This window comes from Rhinichthys klamathensis, unplaced genomic scaffold, assembly GCF_029890125.1.
Source record: "Rhinichthys klamathensis goyatoka isolate OS25496 unplaced genomic scaffold, OSU_Roscu_1.1 h1tg000312l_1, whole genome shotgun sequence".
Classification (NCBI taxonomy): Eukaryota; Metazoa; Chordata; class Actinopteri; order Cypriniformes; family Leuciscidae; genus Rhinichthys; species Rhinichthys klamathensis.
In genome coordinates this window covers 379,596-396,162 of record NW_026606830.1, presented here as the reverse complement: position 1 = coordinate 396,162, position 16,567 = coordinate 379,596, and the positions used below count along the sequence as shown (strand labels likewise).

The following is a 16,567-nucleotide window of genomic DNA, read 5'->3' as shown; positions in this document are numbered from 1 at the left end:
ATAGGCAAGACAAGTAGTTTGTTTAGGCATGGTTTGTAGGGAAATTACAAACCTGCGCACACATATTCAAACGAATATAACTATAGAATGAATTTTTAATGCGCATGTGAACGCCATCAGGTCACAGGTTCGCGTTTAAAGTCTGTTTAGAGAGAACGCCGTCGTCTTAGTGGCCCCTAATGTAATAACAAATGATAATTTAGCTGGAAGTGAATCAATCAAAACCAACTTTAGCCGGAAATAACATTATTGTATGTTTATCTCTGTAAAGCTGCTTTGAAACAATCTCCATTGTTAAAAGCGCTATATAAATGAAGATGACTTGACTTGACTTGATCTGTAGGAGTACACTTTTTTTAACTAGGCAAAAATAAATACACAAATAAATAAATAAATTAAATAAAGTGCAACAGTGCATGTCCACTTTTTCAACAGCCTTGGTTTTCTGAAGTAATTTTTTTAAAAGTCATAAGACTTTTTGACCATGAACCAAAACAACGAGGTGAATCACAACATTACAAATATTTATCTGAAGCCAAAAAAAAGGATTTGAAAATTGGACAAAAAGACAGAGTATGTAAGTAAGACATATGTATTTTTTATTTTAAATAAACATGTTTAACTGTGGAATAGGTTAAAAACTATATTAAAAATCAACATTTATTGCAAAATAAGGGTAATGTAGTTTTTAACCAAGAACTCCACAGTTAAAATTATATAACTAATCTTAATGGGACTTACAGTTAAGAGGTTAAACAAATAAATAAATAAATAAAAACAACAACAAAAATAAACATATATACATATTATATATATACTGTTGGCCTCATAACCTCATTTAACAACCTCGTAGCTCACAATAGGTCTGCCTAAAGGCTTATAAGTTATCGTTAAAAATCAATACCCCCATGGAGAAAATGACTGGGATTTCTGCTTCCGGAACCCAACTGTTGCACCCTAAAAAATTCATAAGGTACCTCTTGTTGTAGATTTTAAATTAATAGTAAAAAACGTCTCAGGTTACATATGTAACCCTGGTTCCCTGAAGAGGGAACGAGACACTGCGTCAATACGTGTTGGGAACACCCCTGCGTGATTGCATCATGAAGCACACCTGGAAACAGACCGCGCTAGCTTCTGATAGGCCGAAGCAAGTCGATCACAGGCATACAGGGAGTATGGCAGGGCGACGCAGCGTCTAGTTCCATCTTCAGGGAACCAGGGTTACATACGTAACCTGAGACGTTCCCTTTCAAGGGAACTCGAGCTGCGTCGAGACACGGTGGGTACACTATACCCACGACGCCCTAATAGCAAATGCCTGGTCTGTGTGAAATCATTGCGCACACTAAGAAGCAAGCACCCTAGACCCTGGAGTGGAGCCTAGATCCAAGTTGTAAAATCTAACAAATGTATGCGGAGAGGACCAGCCTGCCGCATCACAAATGTCATGAAGAAAACCCCCCGATAATAAAGCCTTTGAGGCAGCCATACTCCAAAGGTGAAGGCTGACCAGCCGTTACCTTGAGTCTCACTTGAGTTAACTTGACCCCTCAGGGGCCAAGCCCACAGTTTGCACAACTCCGGGCGAGGGTGATAAATAGTGCCCCATGCTTGCCCCAATCTCCATCGGAAAGCCGTCTAAAAGGGACACCAGGTCCAAGAACCAAACTTGGGCCGGCCAGTATGGGGCTACTAGTAACAGACGGGCCCCTACCCGGCGAACCCTCTCCAGAACTCCCGGGAGCAAAGATATCGGAGGAAAAGCGTACGGGTGTAGCCTTGGCCACACCTGAACCATTGCATCCAGCCCCAGAGGACCTGGGTGCATGAGAGAGAACCACATGGGACAATGAGTTTTCTCTGAGGATGCAAATAGGTCGACTTGAGCTTGACCGAATTTCTCCCAAAGGAGCTTCACCACCTCAGGGTGAGGTGTCCATTCCCCCGGCCTCAGCCCCTGCCTCGACAGGATATCCGCTCCCTGATTTAGATCCTCCGGAATATATTGCCCTGGGAGACAATTATTTCCCTTGGGCCCATAGGAGGATCTGATGAGCCAGTTTGCATAGGTGCCGTGACCTTAGACACCCCTGATGGTTGATATAAGAGATCACCGATGTGTTGTCCATGCGGACAAGCACATGGTGACCTCTCAGGTCTGGCAGGAAGTGCTTGAGAGCTCGAAACACCGCCATCCTTTCTAGCCGATTTATGTGCCAAGAAAGTAGATGGTCCTGCCATAGACCTTTCGCAGAGCAACCACTCATGATCGCCCCCCAACCTGTGAGGGAAGCATCCGTCGTTAGCATTACGCAACGAAAAGAAGCCCCCAGCACTGGGCCTTGGGCGAGGAACCAAGGTTTCTTCCACATGACTAAGGCACGTAGGCATCGCCGCGTGATCTTGATTATGCGAAACGGATTTCCCCTCTGAGAAAACCCCTTGGTCCTGAGCCACCACTGCAGGGGTCTCATGTACAGGAGGCAAAAAGGTATTACGTTGGATGCAGCTGCCATGAGACCCAACAGTCTCTGAAACTGTTTCACAGTGAGTGACTGGCCAAGTTTTACCCCATTTACAGGCTGAGAGAATTTAAGTAATACGCGCAGGTGACAGTTGTGCCTGCATCGTTGTCGAATCCCATACCACACCGAGAAAAGTGGTCCTTTGAGAAGGGAGGAGCACACTCTTCTTGGCGTTGAGCCTCAACCCCAGCAACTTTATGTGAGACAGAACGACATCTCGATGCCGAACCACCATCTGCTCGGACTGAGGTAAAATCAACCAATCGTCGATGTAATTCAACACGCGGATGCCCAGGAGTCTCAGGGGAGCCAGAGCTGCATCCACGCATTTCGTGAAAGTGCGGGGTGATAAACTTAGGCTGAAATGAAGAACCCGATATTGGTACGCTTCGCCCCCGAAAGCGACCCTCAGGAACTTCCTGTGATGAGGATGGATGGATACAAGGAAGTAAGCGTCCTTCAAGTCTATCGTGACAAACCAGTCCTCGGACTGAATCTGTGACACAATCTGTTTGAGTGTAAGCATCTTGAACTTGAGTCTCTGAACCCTGCGGTTTAGTTGGCGCAGATCTAGAATAGGACGGAACCCCCCATCCATCTTGGGAACAATGAAGTAACGGCTGTAAAACCCTGACTCCCTGCTGGGAGGAGGAACCCTTTCTATACCTCCTTTCGTAGAAGAGCCTGTACTTCCTGCTCCATAAACAGAGCCTGCCCTGATTGTGGAGGAGCCCGAGTAGCGACGCTTTGTTTTTGTTGCACTCTGTGCTGAGAGGAGCTCGTAGAATTTCTTCCTCGCCGATCTAATGTCCCTGAGACTGCTGGGCGGGAGCAGTCTCGGGGACATTAGATCGGCGAGGAAGAAATTTCTGGAACGCCGCTGATTGCTTCTTCGCCTCCTGAAATCCATTGACGACCGTATTTACAGCGTTGCCGAATAGACCCTAAGGCGAAAACGGAGCGTCCAAAAGAACAGATCTGTCTCTATCCTTCATATCAGACAAATTTAACCATAAATGCCTTTCCGTGGCCACCAGGGCTGCCATAGACCGGCCTACTGATTTGGCCGTCTCCTTGGTGGCCCGAAGAGACAAATCTGTTGCGCGACTCAATTCTTGAATTGCGTCAGCGCTGACTTTCTCACAATCATCCATGTCCCTAAGCAGATCAGCCTGGTATTCTTGCAAAATTGACATGGTATGCAAGCATGCCGCAGCCTGATCCGCTGCCGAATACGCTTTACCCACGTACCCAAGTGGCCAGTCAATATTTAATTTAACAACAGCGCGAGTCACAACCTCCATAAGCTCCTCATAAGCAGGGGAATGAGCTGCATCAATGCTGACGACATCCAGATCCTCAGAACTGGATAATCGCAGAACTGGTGCATCAGCCTGGGGAGAAGAAACCGCAGCGCGTGCTTCCCCCTTGAGATAAGACACTGGATCTGGCAGGTGAAGGCTGAGATAGGGCTTGGCCCGTCTCAAACCCCGCTGTCAGATCCATTTGCGAATCCCAAGATGTGCGTCGCCGCTGTGCCTCGGCAGCAGTGGGACCCGCACCCTAGGGAGCGCGCACCAAACCGTCCTCCTCAAAGAACGCCTGGCGGGAGCGGAGCATCCTCACGGACAGCTTCTCGCAATGCTCACAGTTAGCCACCTCGAGAACTGACTAGGCATGCTCCACTCCCAAACAAGCAACACAAAGCTTGTGTGTGTCCCCACCCATGAGAAAATGAGGGCAGGGAACAGCACACTGTTTGAAATTTTGCTTGCTCACCATATTTCTTAATATATACGTATATATATACACACTAGGGGTGTCGCAATATACCGGTGTTGACGATAATCGTGATATTCAAAGCATGAAATATCGACATCGTGTTAATTTAGAGTGTGGCAATATACCGGTATTGGCGATAACCACAATGTTTAAAATGAATAGGACTGTTATGATAACATGACACGTAAATATCAGCGCGAGTACATGGTTGACCTCTCATGTGGCTGTATTGCACCCGCTGACACCTATCAAAGAAGAAGACGCAGCCCGGGCCGCGCAGCTACTCTGAGAAGAACGTTGTCTGAGCGAGAGAGTGAAACACTCTGTCCACACCCGAAAAAAGTAAGCTCGCCTGTATGGGAGTTCTTCGGCTCAAAAGAAAACAGCACTTTAAAGGGGGTCGCACACCGGACGAGAAGCGCAGTGCCATGTCTTTAAAATTCGAACACATTTTCTCTTCGAGTGTACACACACCGGTTGTGCCATTCGGCGTCTGTCCGCGGCGCCCAGCAACGGCTCTTGTTCAACATCCTGCCGCGATACAGAGCGCCATTTACATAGTTTTATATAAAATTTACATTATATTTGTCTCAAATCATCGTAAATTACTTCACCCTGTGCTGCAATGTACATTTAGTTTTACATTAATTTACAGGAATCAGCTGCTTGAATGAAAATTGCTGATGTTATCGGATTTTCAGGTGACATTCTCAATTCATTCAGTTAATGGATGCTCTGAGGTAAAGTGTTCAGATCACAGACTCAGCAACTATTGTATTTAATTGTACAGTACAATCATAACATAGTACAGACATTATCTTAATTTCATAATGTCCTTAAACATAAGAATACTGCTGGCCATAAACTGAGAAAGTGTGCGTCCGGTGTGCGATACCTCGAGTTGTCCTACACGTGACGCGGCGCTGCAGAATGTGTAGCCACCAACCTTAGTTTTTACCCATCTCCGTGTCCATCACCCTGCGGATTACGCAATTGTACAGAGAATACATTGCGATTATTTTACTAGTCATGGAATGGGAAACGTGACATTAACCTGTTAACATGGGGTTCCTGTGTTCATACATTTAATAAAGGGTGATTTTTAAGAACCATCTTATTTTTGTATTTGTATTTGCACTTGATTTTTTTGTTTGTACCCTTATGTTTGTTGGGTAAAAAAGAAAAACTTTATAAACAAGGTAAAAATTAATTTGACTGATAACTACCCTAACTACTAGTTGGTGGTAATTAACTGAATCAAATAATTCATTCTATCAAAGAATAACAAGATAAAAGCAAGTCAAACTAAATCAAACCACCTTAAATCATTTTGAATGCCTTTCTCCTGAATGACAGATAGATGATGAATCAGGCTCCACTATGGGTTTAAAACATTCCAGCATCAGGATCTCAGTCCCACAACTGTGTGTCAGGTGGCAGTTGGGACAGTTCCCTTTTAATCTGGTTTGGCGGTCCTAAATCACTGCCACAACAGCAGGCATTATGTAGAGGTGTTTGGCAGAGACATTCTCTCAAACACTCCTCTGGCCATGGGTTGGGATTTCTCTCTCTCTCTCTCTCTAGGTGTGTGGTCTTGTTTGCCATATGTCAAGTGAGAGAACCACTAATATCCACTGGGCACCTTGAGGAACCTGCCCAAAACCAAGTTTTTTTATTAATGTGACATTGAAAACCAGTCTATCTTTATAGACTGAAAGAACCTTTGGTTGTGTTATGATGACTTTTACATTTTCAACAGCTACATGTACATCCTAACTATAAGCCCATGAGACGCCTTTAGCCCTGTCTCACAGACTGTTGAATCTCTGCAGCTCTGGTCCACTGTCTGCATATATTGCTCTGAATCTAGCATTAGTTTTAGACCCATTTAAAACCCTTATGGCGTGTCTGAGTCCTCTTTAATAGAATGAAACTCAGATCCCTTAGTGGACCAAAAAGTGAATGGGGTGCAAAGGTACCCTGTTCTCTTAGTATCTCGTTAACATTTACAAGATGGTTTTATCCAAAGCGACTTAAAATAGATGATGTTTGGTCCACTAGCTGTGATGAGATCTCAGTTAATTTTCTATTTACATATTTTTTTTCCTATATCATTTCATATTTGTACTTTTTTTTAGCTTTGAGAAAATGCATGTACTGCATTCATTACATAAATTGAATATAGAACTATACATTACTATACTGAAGTTCAAAAGTTTGTGGTTGGGAAGATTTTGTAATGCTTTTGAAATAACTTTTGTTTGCTCACTAGGCCACATTTATTTGATCAAAAATACAGTAAACAATTAAATCTTATTACAATTTAAAATAGCTGTTTTCTATTAAATATATATTTTAAAATGTAATTTATTCCTGTGATTGCAAAGTTTTCAGCAGTCAGTCTTCAAGGTCACGTGTTCCTTCTGAAATATTCTAATATGCTGATTTGCTGCTCAGGATACATTTCTTGTTAATTATCAATATTGAAAACAGTTGTGCTTAATATTTTTGTGGAAACCATGAAACATTTTTTTCCTGGATTTATTTAAAAATTTTTAAATAGAAATCTTTTATAACATTATAATTGTTTTTACTGTCACTTTTGATCAATTGAATTAATCAATGCTGAATAAAGATATGATTTACCAACTTACCAACACCAAACTTTTGAATGTTAGTGTATTTTGTAACATTTTTCAATTAGGTTTCATTAGTTAACAAAGTTAACAATAACTAAGAATGAACAATACTTCTACAGCATTTATTAATCTTAGTTAATGTTAAGTATTTCAATACCTTTACTAATATTATTAAAATCAAAGTTGTATTTGTTAACGTTACTTAATGCACTGTGAACTAACATGAACAATGAACGACTGTATTTATTATTAACTGTACTCAGACCAGAACTCTGAACAAACCCATCTGGATTATGTACATACTGCATGTCAAAATTTATGCAAACCGCTTGCAGACGCCTCAAATTAACAAAGTGTAAAAACACAACAATTGTATTATTTGAATATTCTTTTCCCTTTCAATACCTGTTGCTGTCTCATTTTTTTAAAAACATAAATATGTACAACTCGTCAGATGCAAAAGCAGCAAATATCTGGTTTTGAAAACGGTTTCTTATTGAAGGCAATCATCTATGTATTTGCTGTTATCAACAGAGATAATGATTCATTTCCTCTGCCTTTCACAAAGCACATTGTTTTGCTTATTAAGAATATTTGCTAATCTTTCATTTCAGTATTCAGTATAAAACAATAAACACTGATAAATAATTTCATACCCTTAATTCATTATAATTCATATATCTAATTGAATTCTTTCCATGTATTCTAATAATGTTTCATAAAGACCGGAACCCTTCAATGAAGGACAAAATATGGAAAGAGAGAAGATCCACTGCTTCATTAATTACATTACTTAAAGGTGCCCTAGAATGTTTTTTTTTGTATTATTTTATAATGTTTCCTGGGTTACCCTTATAATGTTAGTATGTTTTTTTAGATAAAAAATAATCATAATTTAGAAATAAATGGCATTTTTCCTAGCCTGCTTTTAGCCTCTGATTTGAACACTCTGTTTGAAGGGGCGTGTCTGCTGTGGGATTCAGTGTAACCGCGGCCACTGCTGTGATTGGCTGACATGCTTGCGTGAAACTCTCTCCCGAATACTTTTACTACTGCTATTATACGTTTTTACTATAACAGCTATCGAGATTAACGAATCGTGAGATGTTTTTAAAGTATTTAGATCTATTCCCATCACATAAAATGTTGCCGTGATGAGCATTGAGCAGATGACAGTGTGTTGATCGCGAGAATGAAGATCTTATCATTGCAAAGCATTTTCTGCACTCTCACCAATCCAAACACGATGATGTAAATACAGTAAGAGCTTCGTTGTGCAGTAACGTGCGTCATTGATTTCATAACGAGTTTGGCAAGTGTCCAGATAAACTCGCGCTGTGTGGAAAGATTGTTCTTTGATCGCTTTCTGTATATAATTTGTTCACAATTTAAATACGATTATTTTAATCCTACTAAAAGAAACGATGTGAAGCTGATATTTTAGTCACTGGCTTGACTTACTGATGCATAAACAGTATTGAACGATTTTGAGAGAAAGATTACCTGTCTGAACTTGAACAATTACACATCAGAAAGTGTTGCTTGGTAGCTCGATCCGAGGCCAGCTCTTTATTGGCCCAAGTTGAGGAAACAGTCGGTGAAATGTTTGGAAATTTCCAGAGAAAATAAAATTAACCCATTGTTTCTTCAGAGGTTCAGATGAAGGAACTAAAAAATACTTTTGTGTTCATGTGTACATCCACACTGAGCAACTGCCATGCTTCGGCTGCGCAGTTCCGCCTGGCATTGAGGGCTGGCATTATGCAAATATTTGGAGGCGTACATATTAATGATCCCGACTATTGCGTCACAGTCGGTATTGTGTGGAGAACCGACCGTTTTTCAGGGGTGTTTTTCATAAACGTGAATTAAATGAGAATGCGAAAACAGTCCAGTTTGAGATTCACTCTATGTCATGTCCATGCACTGAACTCTTGTTATTTGACTATACCAAGGTAAATTCAATTTTGAATTATAGGTCACCTTTAAGTTATGCTGCACATTTTACCAAAAAAGCTTGATCTTAAACCTCTGAATAATTCATTCAACAGTGAAAAAGCACAAACAGACACACACACTGGTCTGAACATGGGTCTCCACCCCAGCCCAAAAGTGATTCACCAAGCACTTGCCTACGGTAACAGGCCACCATGTGTTCTACCAGATCTAACAGCTGACAGACTGTTTTCTGAAAATGGTGCAATGTTGTCCAGATCCAATTAAAATGGGTGCATAAATCCACAAACTATAACAACATATGCACTCTCCTGGCTGTGCTATTAAAAGCATCCAAAACACTGTGCTCAAGCCGTGGCCACTGACGTGAATACATTTCAAGAACTTTTCTTCACATGTTTCTGATAGTCTACTATGACACAGGCTCCAAAATTAACACTCAGAGAGCCCAATGTGAGAACAATTTGGATTTGGCAAGTAAATTAAAGTGTTAATTGCCAATGATTTGAAGTGATAGTTCACCCAAAAAAAAATTTAAATTCTGCCATCATTTACTCAACATGTCGATAACATAATTAACATGTCGTTTCAAAACTGTATGACTTTCTTGTGGAAAATAAAATGAAAAAGAAAATATTTTCAGCATGTTTTCTGATATACAATGGAAGTCAATGGTGACCAAAACTGTTTGGTTACAGACATTCTTCAAAAAATCATACAGGTATGGAACGACATAAGGGTGAATACATGATGTGAGAATTTTCCATTTTGTGTGAGCTATCCTTTTAAATAAAATGGTAAAACTGTTAGTCCGATTGTCACTAATGTACAAATTGCCTAACAAAGTAGACTACCATGGTAGCACTTTACAATATGGTTCCATTTATTAACATTAGCTAACTACATGAACTAATAATGATCAGTTGTATTTTTTGTATTTTTATAGATAAAAAAAAGTATAAATACTGTAACAAATATATTGCTTATTGTTAGTTAATGTTAGTTAATACATTAACTAATATTAAATAATGGGACTTTATGCTCTGATTGACACAATGATTTCCAATATTTCCAATAAATAATTCGATTGCCATAGAGACAAAAATATCTCCATCCATTCCATTCTCCAAAGCGTTTGGCCAATATTGGGTCACAGGGATCCTGGAGCCTATCCCACAGCAAACACCCCGGATGGGTGGCCGGTTACAGCACTGACAAAATGATTTATTTTAATTAAAAATAATGCAAAACACAGCTAGTTTAATGCAAGACATATTTATGGCCGGAAAATTCAAATTGGCAAGGGTGGCGAAAAGTTAATTTTGGACCTTGCAGACAGGATGGAAAAACCTGTGGTCCAATAAAACATCTTGATCTTCTCCATTAGCTCCCACAGAGCAGATTCCAGCATGTCAACATAGAATACAGATGCACATGATGTCATAGGCCAGCAGATTACCTGTGCATTGCAGTATAAGCTCCAACTGCAAAGCTCAGCCACAACCACTCGATCTGTCAAAGGTCAGAACACTTAATGACTCAGCTGAATGTGTGGCCAACTTCAACGGAACTTCAATCGGAACAAATGGGGCGTGCAATAGAACGCCAACAAAAACAATGAAGCCTGCCACACAGGTGCTAGATAAATCACTTCCAGAAGCAAGGCTGCTGCTCTTACCAACACGAGCTTTGCTTTGTCAAGGGAGATGACAAAGCAAAGCTCTTGTGTTGGTCATTCTAAACCCCCTTTCAGCAAGTACTTTGGCTCAGGATTAGCATGCCTTATTGCTTCCCGTTTTATAGAGTGTCACATGGATAATTACAAGGTCATTCACCTCAAGCTGTGGCAGTTCTAATTTTCTTTGGACACTGAGACCACAGGACAAATTACCTAGTAGGGAGGGAGGAAACACCTGAAGTTGAGGCATGGGTTTTCATGACTAACCATAAACAGCCTTTAAATGAGTTCCATATGGCAGATATATTTAAAGAAAACAAACACTTTTTAAAGTAAAACTGTTCAGACATTGACGTAAACCACCTATGAAAATAAATGTAGACCAACCTGAGAAGGTCAGTCTTTAACATTGAGTGAAAGTGCGGTGCAACCACAACCATGTTCCAAAACCTCACTGTTACCTACATAGCAGCTGCCCACTAAAGGCAAATTCACACCGCACAAACAGACCCCGACCAATGCTGCCAATCACATGATTATAGTAAATCAGTTTCCATGACCCGACAAACACCGAATTAACATGTTCAACCGACTAAAACAAGAGCAGACAATGGCAACAGACGGCAACAAGGGCAACACACTGATCCGATAAAACCCGACGAACGTTGGAACGTTTTGTCGTTGGTCGGTGCAGTGTGAATTAGCCTTAAGGAGGCATCCTAACCATCATGGAATCTTGTAAATGACCGATTTGGAACATAGGAAGCAAACACAAAAAACACTAATTGATTTCAATAGTTTTTCATTTGCATGTTGCCATTCAAGCTAATTGTGCAATAATAACAAACATAAGATGCATGACAGAAAAATTAGAGATAAAAATATAACAATATTATAGAACTTATCATATTATATTCTTACATTTAACATAATATTCTATATTAATATAACAATACTAGTAATAACTAATAACTTTTCTTTTCTTTTTTTTTACTCATCTCAGTACACCATGGGATTAGTGCCTTTGGTATAAAAAACCCTACTCACTTAAAACAGCCTTCACATCAGGAGTGCTACGATCATGCCCTACATAACCCGTAAGCTGCTCCCTATTTTGTAACATAGCAATGATATCTGCCCTTTCCTTGAGTTTCACAAAAGCATTTCCCCCTACAGTATGTAGTGTGTAGCAGATCAGCATTGCCTTTGCATGACTGAGGTCATTTATTCAATCTCTGTTTGTGCATTTATTGACTTTCCTCCAATACTAGGTAAAAATCACAGTTGGACAATAAGCCAGCACAGCATGCCTAGATATAATCTCATTTAATTAGGCTCTGGGGGCGTCCTCCCGATTTCATTACGAAAGGATAGTGCTTAACCTGCTTTTTGGGGCACGGCAAGCTCTCTTAAAGGGGGAAACATTTCCAGCAACCTTGATCTGTTTGTAATAGCCGATAAATATCTGAAGCGAGAGTCACCGGTAAGATAAAACAAGGTTTGATATAATGAAGTGTGGTTTGAGTAAACTACTTTTCAATGATGCCTTTCCATCCGCCTGCACCAGTGCTGTAAACTCTTGGCTGCGATACACTAGATTAGATGGCAAACAATGATTAAAGGTTCACTAAACAGACTGTGGAACGAGTTTTATCAAGCATCCCAAGAGACCTAAAGTCACAACCACACTGATGAATCCACTGCGATTGTTGTTATTTTTATATATAGTAAGTGATAAGTGAATGAGCAGTGTTGAGAATTAGGACATCATATTCATCATACGATGGATATACAAATGCAGGCATTTAGCAGGAGAACACAAGCCTCAGAGAACTACTTTTCAGATTATATCGGTGCAGGGCACTGTGACATTTACATTCATCTGATATGATGAATATGCAGCTTTTGAAAATGGCACTTTCTCTCCTTGAACACACCTGGATGAATACACACAAAGATCCAGTGCACGTGTGTGCCTTCGACTTAACCCTATGATCGTTAAATCGCAAAGAAAAAAATCTTTCAGAAACAGATGTTAATGAAAAATTTTTTTATTTATTTAAAATTATATTTTGAGATTGACTTTTGTCCACTGAAATAAATGAGATTTTAAAAAGTATATTCAAGGGATATATGTGCTTCAAAGGCATGTTGAATTTATGGTGTCATAAATAAATGACATAAAGAGGACGGTCAAATTGAATTATGTTTAAGGGTCAAAAGTAAATTATTAATGATGGTTTAGATGTATCAAAATACTATAAATGGATAAAAATGGCTTTTAAAGAACTGTCAATCGTGATTGGTGCATTGAAAGGTTAAGTTACATAACAAAACTTGGACGTTTAATGTATACACTTTTAATAATTCACAAATTTTCTAATTATGATATAACACGTTTTACCCTTTGGTTTTTAATAAACCAAATCTTGTTTTCTCTGTAACATAGCTGCAAAACTGGCCACTAATCACTGCACAATATTTGTAAACACAGTATTTACAAACGTTGTTTTTGGTTATAAAAGACAAGCTTGCTATAACTGCCTAGTTGTATATTGTGCATGAATTCCGATATGATGCTTGAAACCAGAATCTCTTTTTCATCTCTCGTCTAATATTGAGAGCACAAGGGGAAACAATCTTGACAGATTTGTCTGTGCTACAAGCTGACGATCTTTTATCTCAATCCGACGGTGAACAGGGATTTGCTGCAAGTGAAAAAAAAACCTGCAATACTCATTGATTCACACATCAAGATTCATTAAATATCTGCCCTTATTGATTAAGATTACTCTGACAGTGTCACTCACAATTGCTACTCTTCAGCCAAAAGCTTATGCAAGTCATATAAGTTCCTTAATAAAACACTGAAGCAAACGCACACCATCCAAGGCGCAGGCCAAAGAAAACAAATCTATACAAAGGAGATGACCGCTACTCACTTGCAAATACTTTATTTGACCAACGTTTCGGCACCAAGCCTTTGTCAAGGTGAAAACACACACAAGTGAGTGTGCGGTCATATCTCCTTTATACATGCAAGTCATATAAGTCATTGTGAAATTTGAAAAGTTTAAACATTCACAACTTGAAGATAGTTGTTTGGGGTTGCCAGAACTTTATGATAAAACATAACACTGACAATGTTACAATACAAGCATTACAGGATGGCTATTTGAACTATTCAAATCTGTTTGTTACTGGTCCAACAGAAGGCCCTATGATGACTTCATTTGAGTTCAGCTCAAAAGTGTAAAATAGAGAGGATGCAAACCCATACAACACCATCAAGGTAAGACACAACACTAAAGTAATGCACTAAACTCTTAGGCTATATATATATATATATATATATATATATTATGTTGCAACATAATGCAACATAAATCACTCACTCCAATGTAGCCTACACAACAAACAAGGATAAGAACAAACTAACTTTTTTTAAATAAAGCAAGGAATTCAAGAAATGTCTGTCAATACAAATTATAAAGTGTATTAATAAACAATTTAATCAATATTTCAGAGTTTAAACTTGGGTTATGCATTTCACTATTAAATATGCATTTCTGAATAAATAAGCTAATTAATGTGTCTCAATTTAAAAAAAATACTAAAAAGATGTATACAAAGTTGTCATGATTACCAAAAAATTTTTTTACTTTCTTTTTTTCATTTGGACAACCTGAAACTATATCCTCCAACATACCGTCTTAAAAATCACACCGAGTATGAGAGCTTGAGCTCTTACACCATGTAGCCTATTCAGACACTTTTGGTTCTAAGCACTACAAGACAAGTACACCACACCAGACACAGGGAACTGAATTACACCATCGACTACTACAACACGCGAGTGAAACATTCCAACCTTCAACCCGTCTATTTGTCAATTCAATCCAATGCATTTCGGAAGAAATACTCGCATCGCATCTAGAATGTGTAGATGCGCTGACAGATCATAGGATGCTCCGCGAGCGCAAGTTTCATGTAGAGCTGCTGCGTCTGTCTTACCTTGCTCTGAATCAGCGTCCCTTAGTGTCTGAATATTTGAGAATATATCCCCGAATCCCAGTATGACGAGAAAGGTGAGGAAATATTCGGACATCGTTGCTGAGTGAGGGCGAAGGCCACCGCACTTCTTTTGCTGAAGTCCGATTCCAGCCCCTCTGGTAGAGCGCCGTTATTCAGGAATGACAAGTGAAATTTGTCTGCAGAGCGCACCGACCCTCCTTCACTCCTCGCATTCAGATGGATTTCTAGGCGCGCGCACACATGAGCTTGCAGGCGACAGTGTGTGAGGAGAGAGAGAGAGAGCGAGAGAGAGAGAGAGAACGAGACGGAGAGTGTGTGGATAGATTAGGACAATAACGCACTGTGAGCTTGACTATGAACGGGTTCCAGGCACCTGACGTATCGCAGGGCATTGTAACATGGGGAATGCGCTATTACGCGAAAAAAAACCTTGTAATTTAGGCTATTTAGTTTTCGCAACAATGCCACTGGATACTTTGCAGATGTAGCCATGATAACATAATAGAGGTGAGCATGTGCAGATTGTTGAGTAAATTTAAATAAAATATTTTAATTAAAATACTTTTTAAAAGGCTTTCGCAGCGCAATCTGTTGAGATTCGTCTCGAGCAAGGCGTTTGGCGCCCCTAGCGCAGTAAACAAACCGTCAACTATCTTAAAGATGTTTTAAACAAAACACTGTTTTCCTGGCGAATGCAAAATCTCTAGGTAGCTATTTGTGTTTTGTGTTTGTACAAGCCAAATATTTCAGTTCGCGATGGAACGTCTATCGTAGGCTATGCTAAGTGGTATAAATACATAAATGGAAATACACGCTCTGAACTTAGTTGTAAAAAAATGATGTCTCCACGACCGCTAAAAATGACATTCTATAGGCTATATAGCCTATGAATGTGTGTGTAATATAAGGGCCTTTCCAAATACCCACACTTGGTCTTGGCCACTTGAGAGCGCGTGCACGCGACACGTGTAAGTGCGCAAGACTGTCACATGTCTAAAACATGCCAAAGCGCAGTGCCCTTAACGCACAACAAACGCAAACTGTTTTGAATACCGCTTCGAGGCTAAGCGTATCCCATCATGCATTAGGTTCGGGAAATCGCGTGCCCCTACAGTAGGCTACATCGCGAGATAGCGAGGAAAACTTTCGACTGTAAGTTAAACTAATTAGATGTAATTGGGTAGTGAAACAAATGGTTAAAGTGTCATTTTATTGGTGCAAACATTTGCAACTGCTTTTTGTCACTTATTTAGAAGCACCCCAATTCTAAATTGTGTCTTCTGTTACATAGGGACTATACTGACCAGACATTTAGAAGTTTATTTAAAATGCAAAGTATTTAAAATCTAAATAAAGCTCTGTGCACTGGCATTTTTGCAATATTATAAGTGTGTCCCATCGGGTAGCCTAATCAAAAGTTCTACACACACTTGCAGTCTTCACTCCTACTCGAACGCTTGGGCCAAATAGGAAATATGTCATGTAAGTTGACAAGTGGTCAAGTGCAAAGGTCGGTATTTGGAAAGGCGCTGAATGTAATACGGTAGTACTACATTCTCCATATTGTCATTTTCATGTGACCTGCAGAGTCAGTTATGTTGCTTCAATGCCATTAGGTGTGTTGAACATCGGCTGCGGCTGGATCGGCGAGAGTTGCCGCGTGCGGGGAGGAGCTGAAAACGGAGACGTGAAGTCGCCGGACACTTTCCGCTTCCCGTAGTGATGTTAGTGCTGCATACTTTACCACAGCTGAAGAGAAATAAATGCAATATTTACCAAATACACATGTTTCAGAGACATTCTCATTCAATACTTTATTTTCTGCTTAATACAGCATCTGTTCAACATAAGCCTATAGCTAGCTACTATCAATGAAGTGGGGTCTACGTTTTTTTATTAGTTTTATTTTGATAAACATTTGGGCAAATTCCAAACTGCATTTTTTTGCA

At 39.8% G+C, this 16,567-nt stretch overlaps 1 protein-coding gene across 5 annotated transcripts in view; it reads right to left on the bottom strand.

The window, feature by feature from the left end:
• lrp1bb (low density lipoprotein receptor-related protein 1Bb) overlaps positions 1 to 14,869 on the bottom strand; it is a 339,454-nt gene extending 324,585 nt beyond the window's left edge. For 2 of the 5 annotated variants that reach the window (XM_056271233.1, XM_056271236.1), the window contains exon 1: positions 14,598 to 14,865. In XM_056271233.1, coding sequence (XP_056127208.1) covers positions 14,598 to 14,691 — 94 coding nt within the window. In that variant the 5' untranslated portion in view covers positions 14,692 to 14,865. Of the gene's footprint in view, positions 1 to 14,597 lie in introns of all 5 variants that reach the window. The other 3 variants (XM_056271235.1, XM_056271237.1, XM_056271238.1) reach the window with 2 other exon arrangements.
• Between the last annotated feature and the right edge of the window lie 1,698 nt (positions 14,870 to 16,567).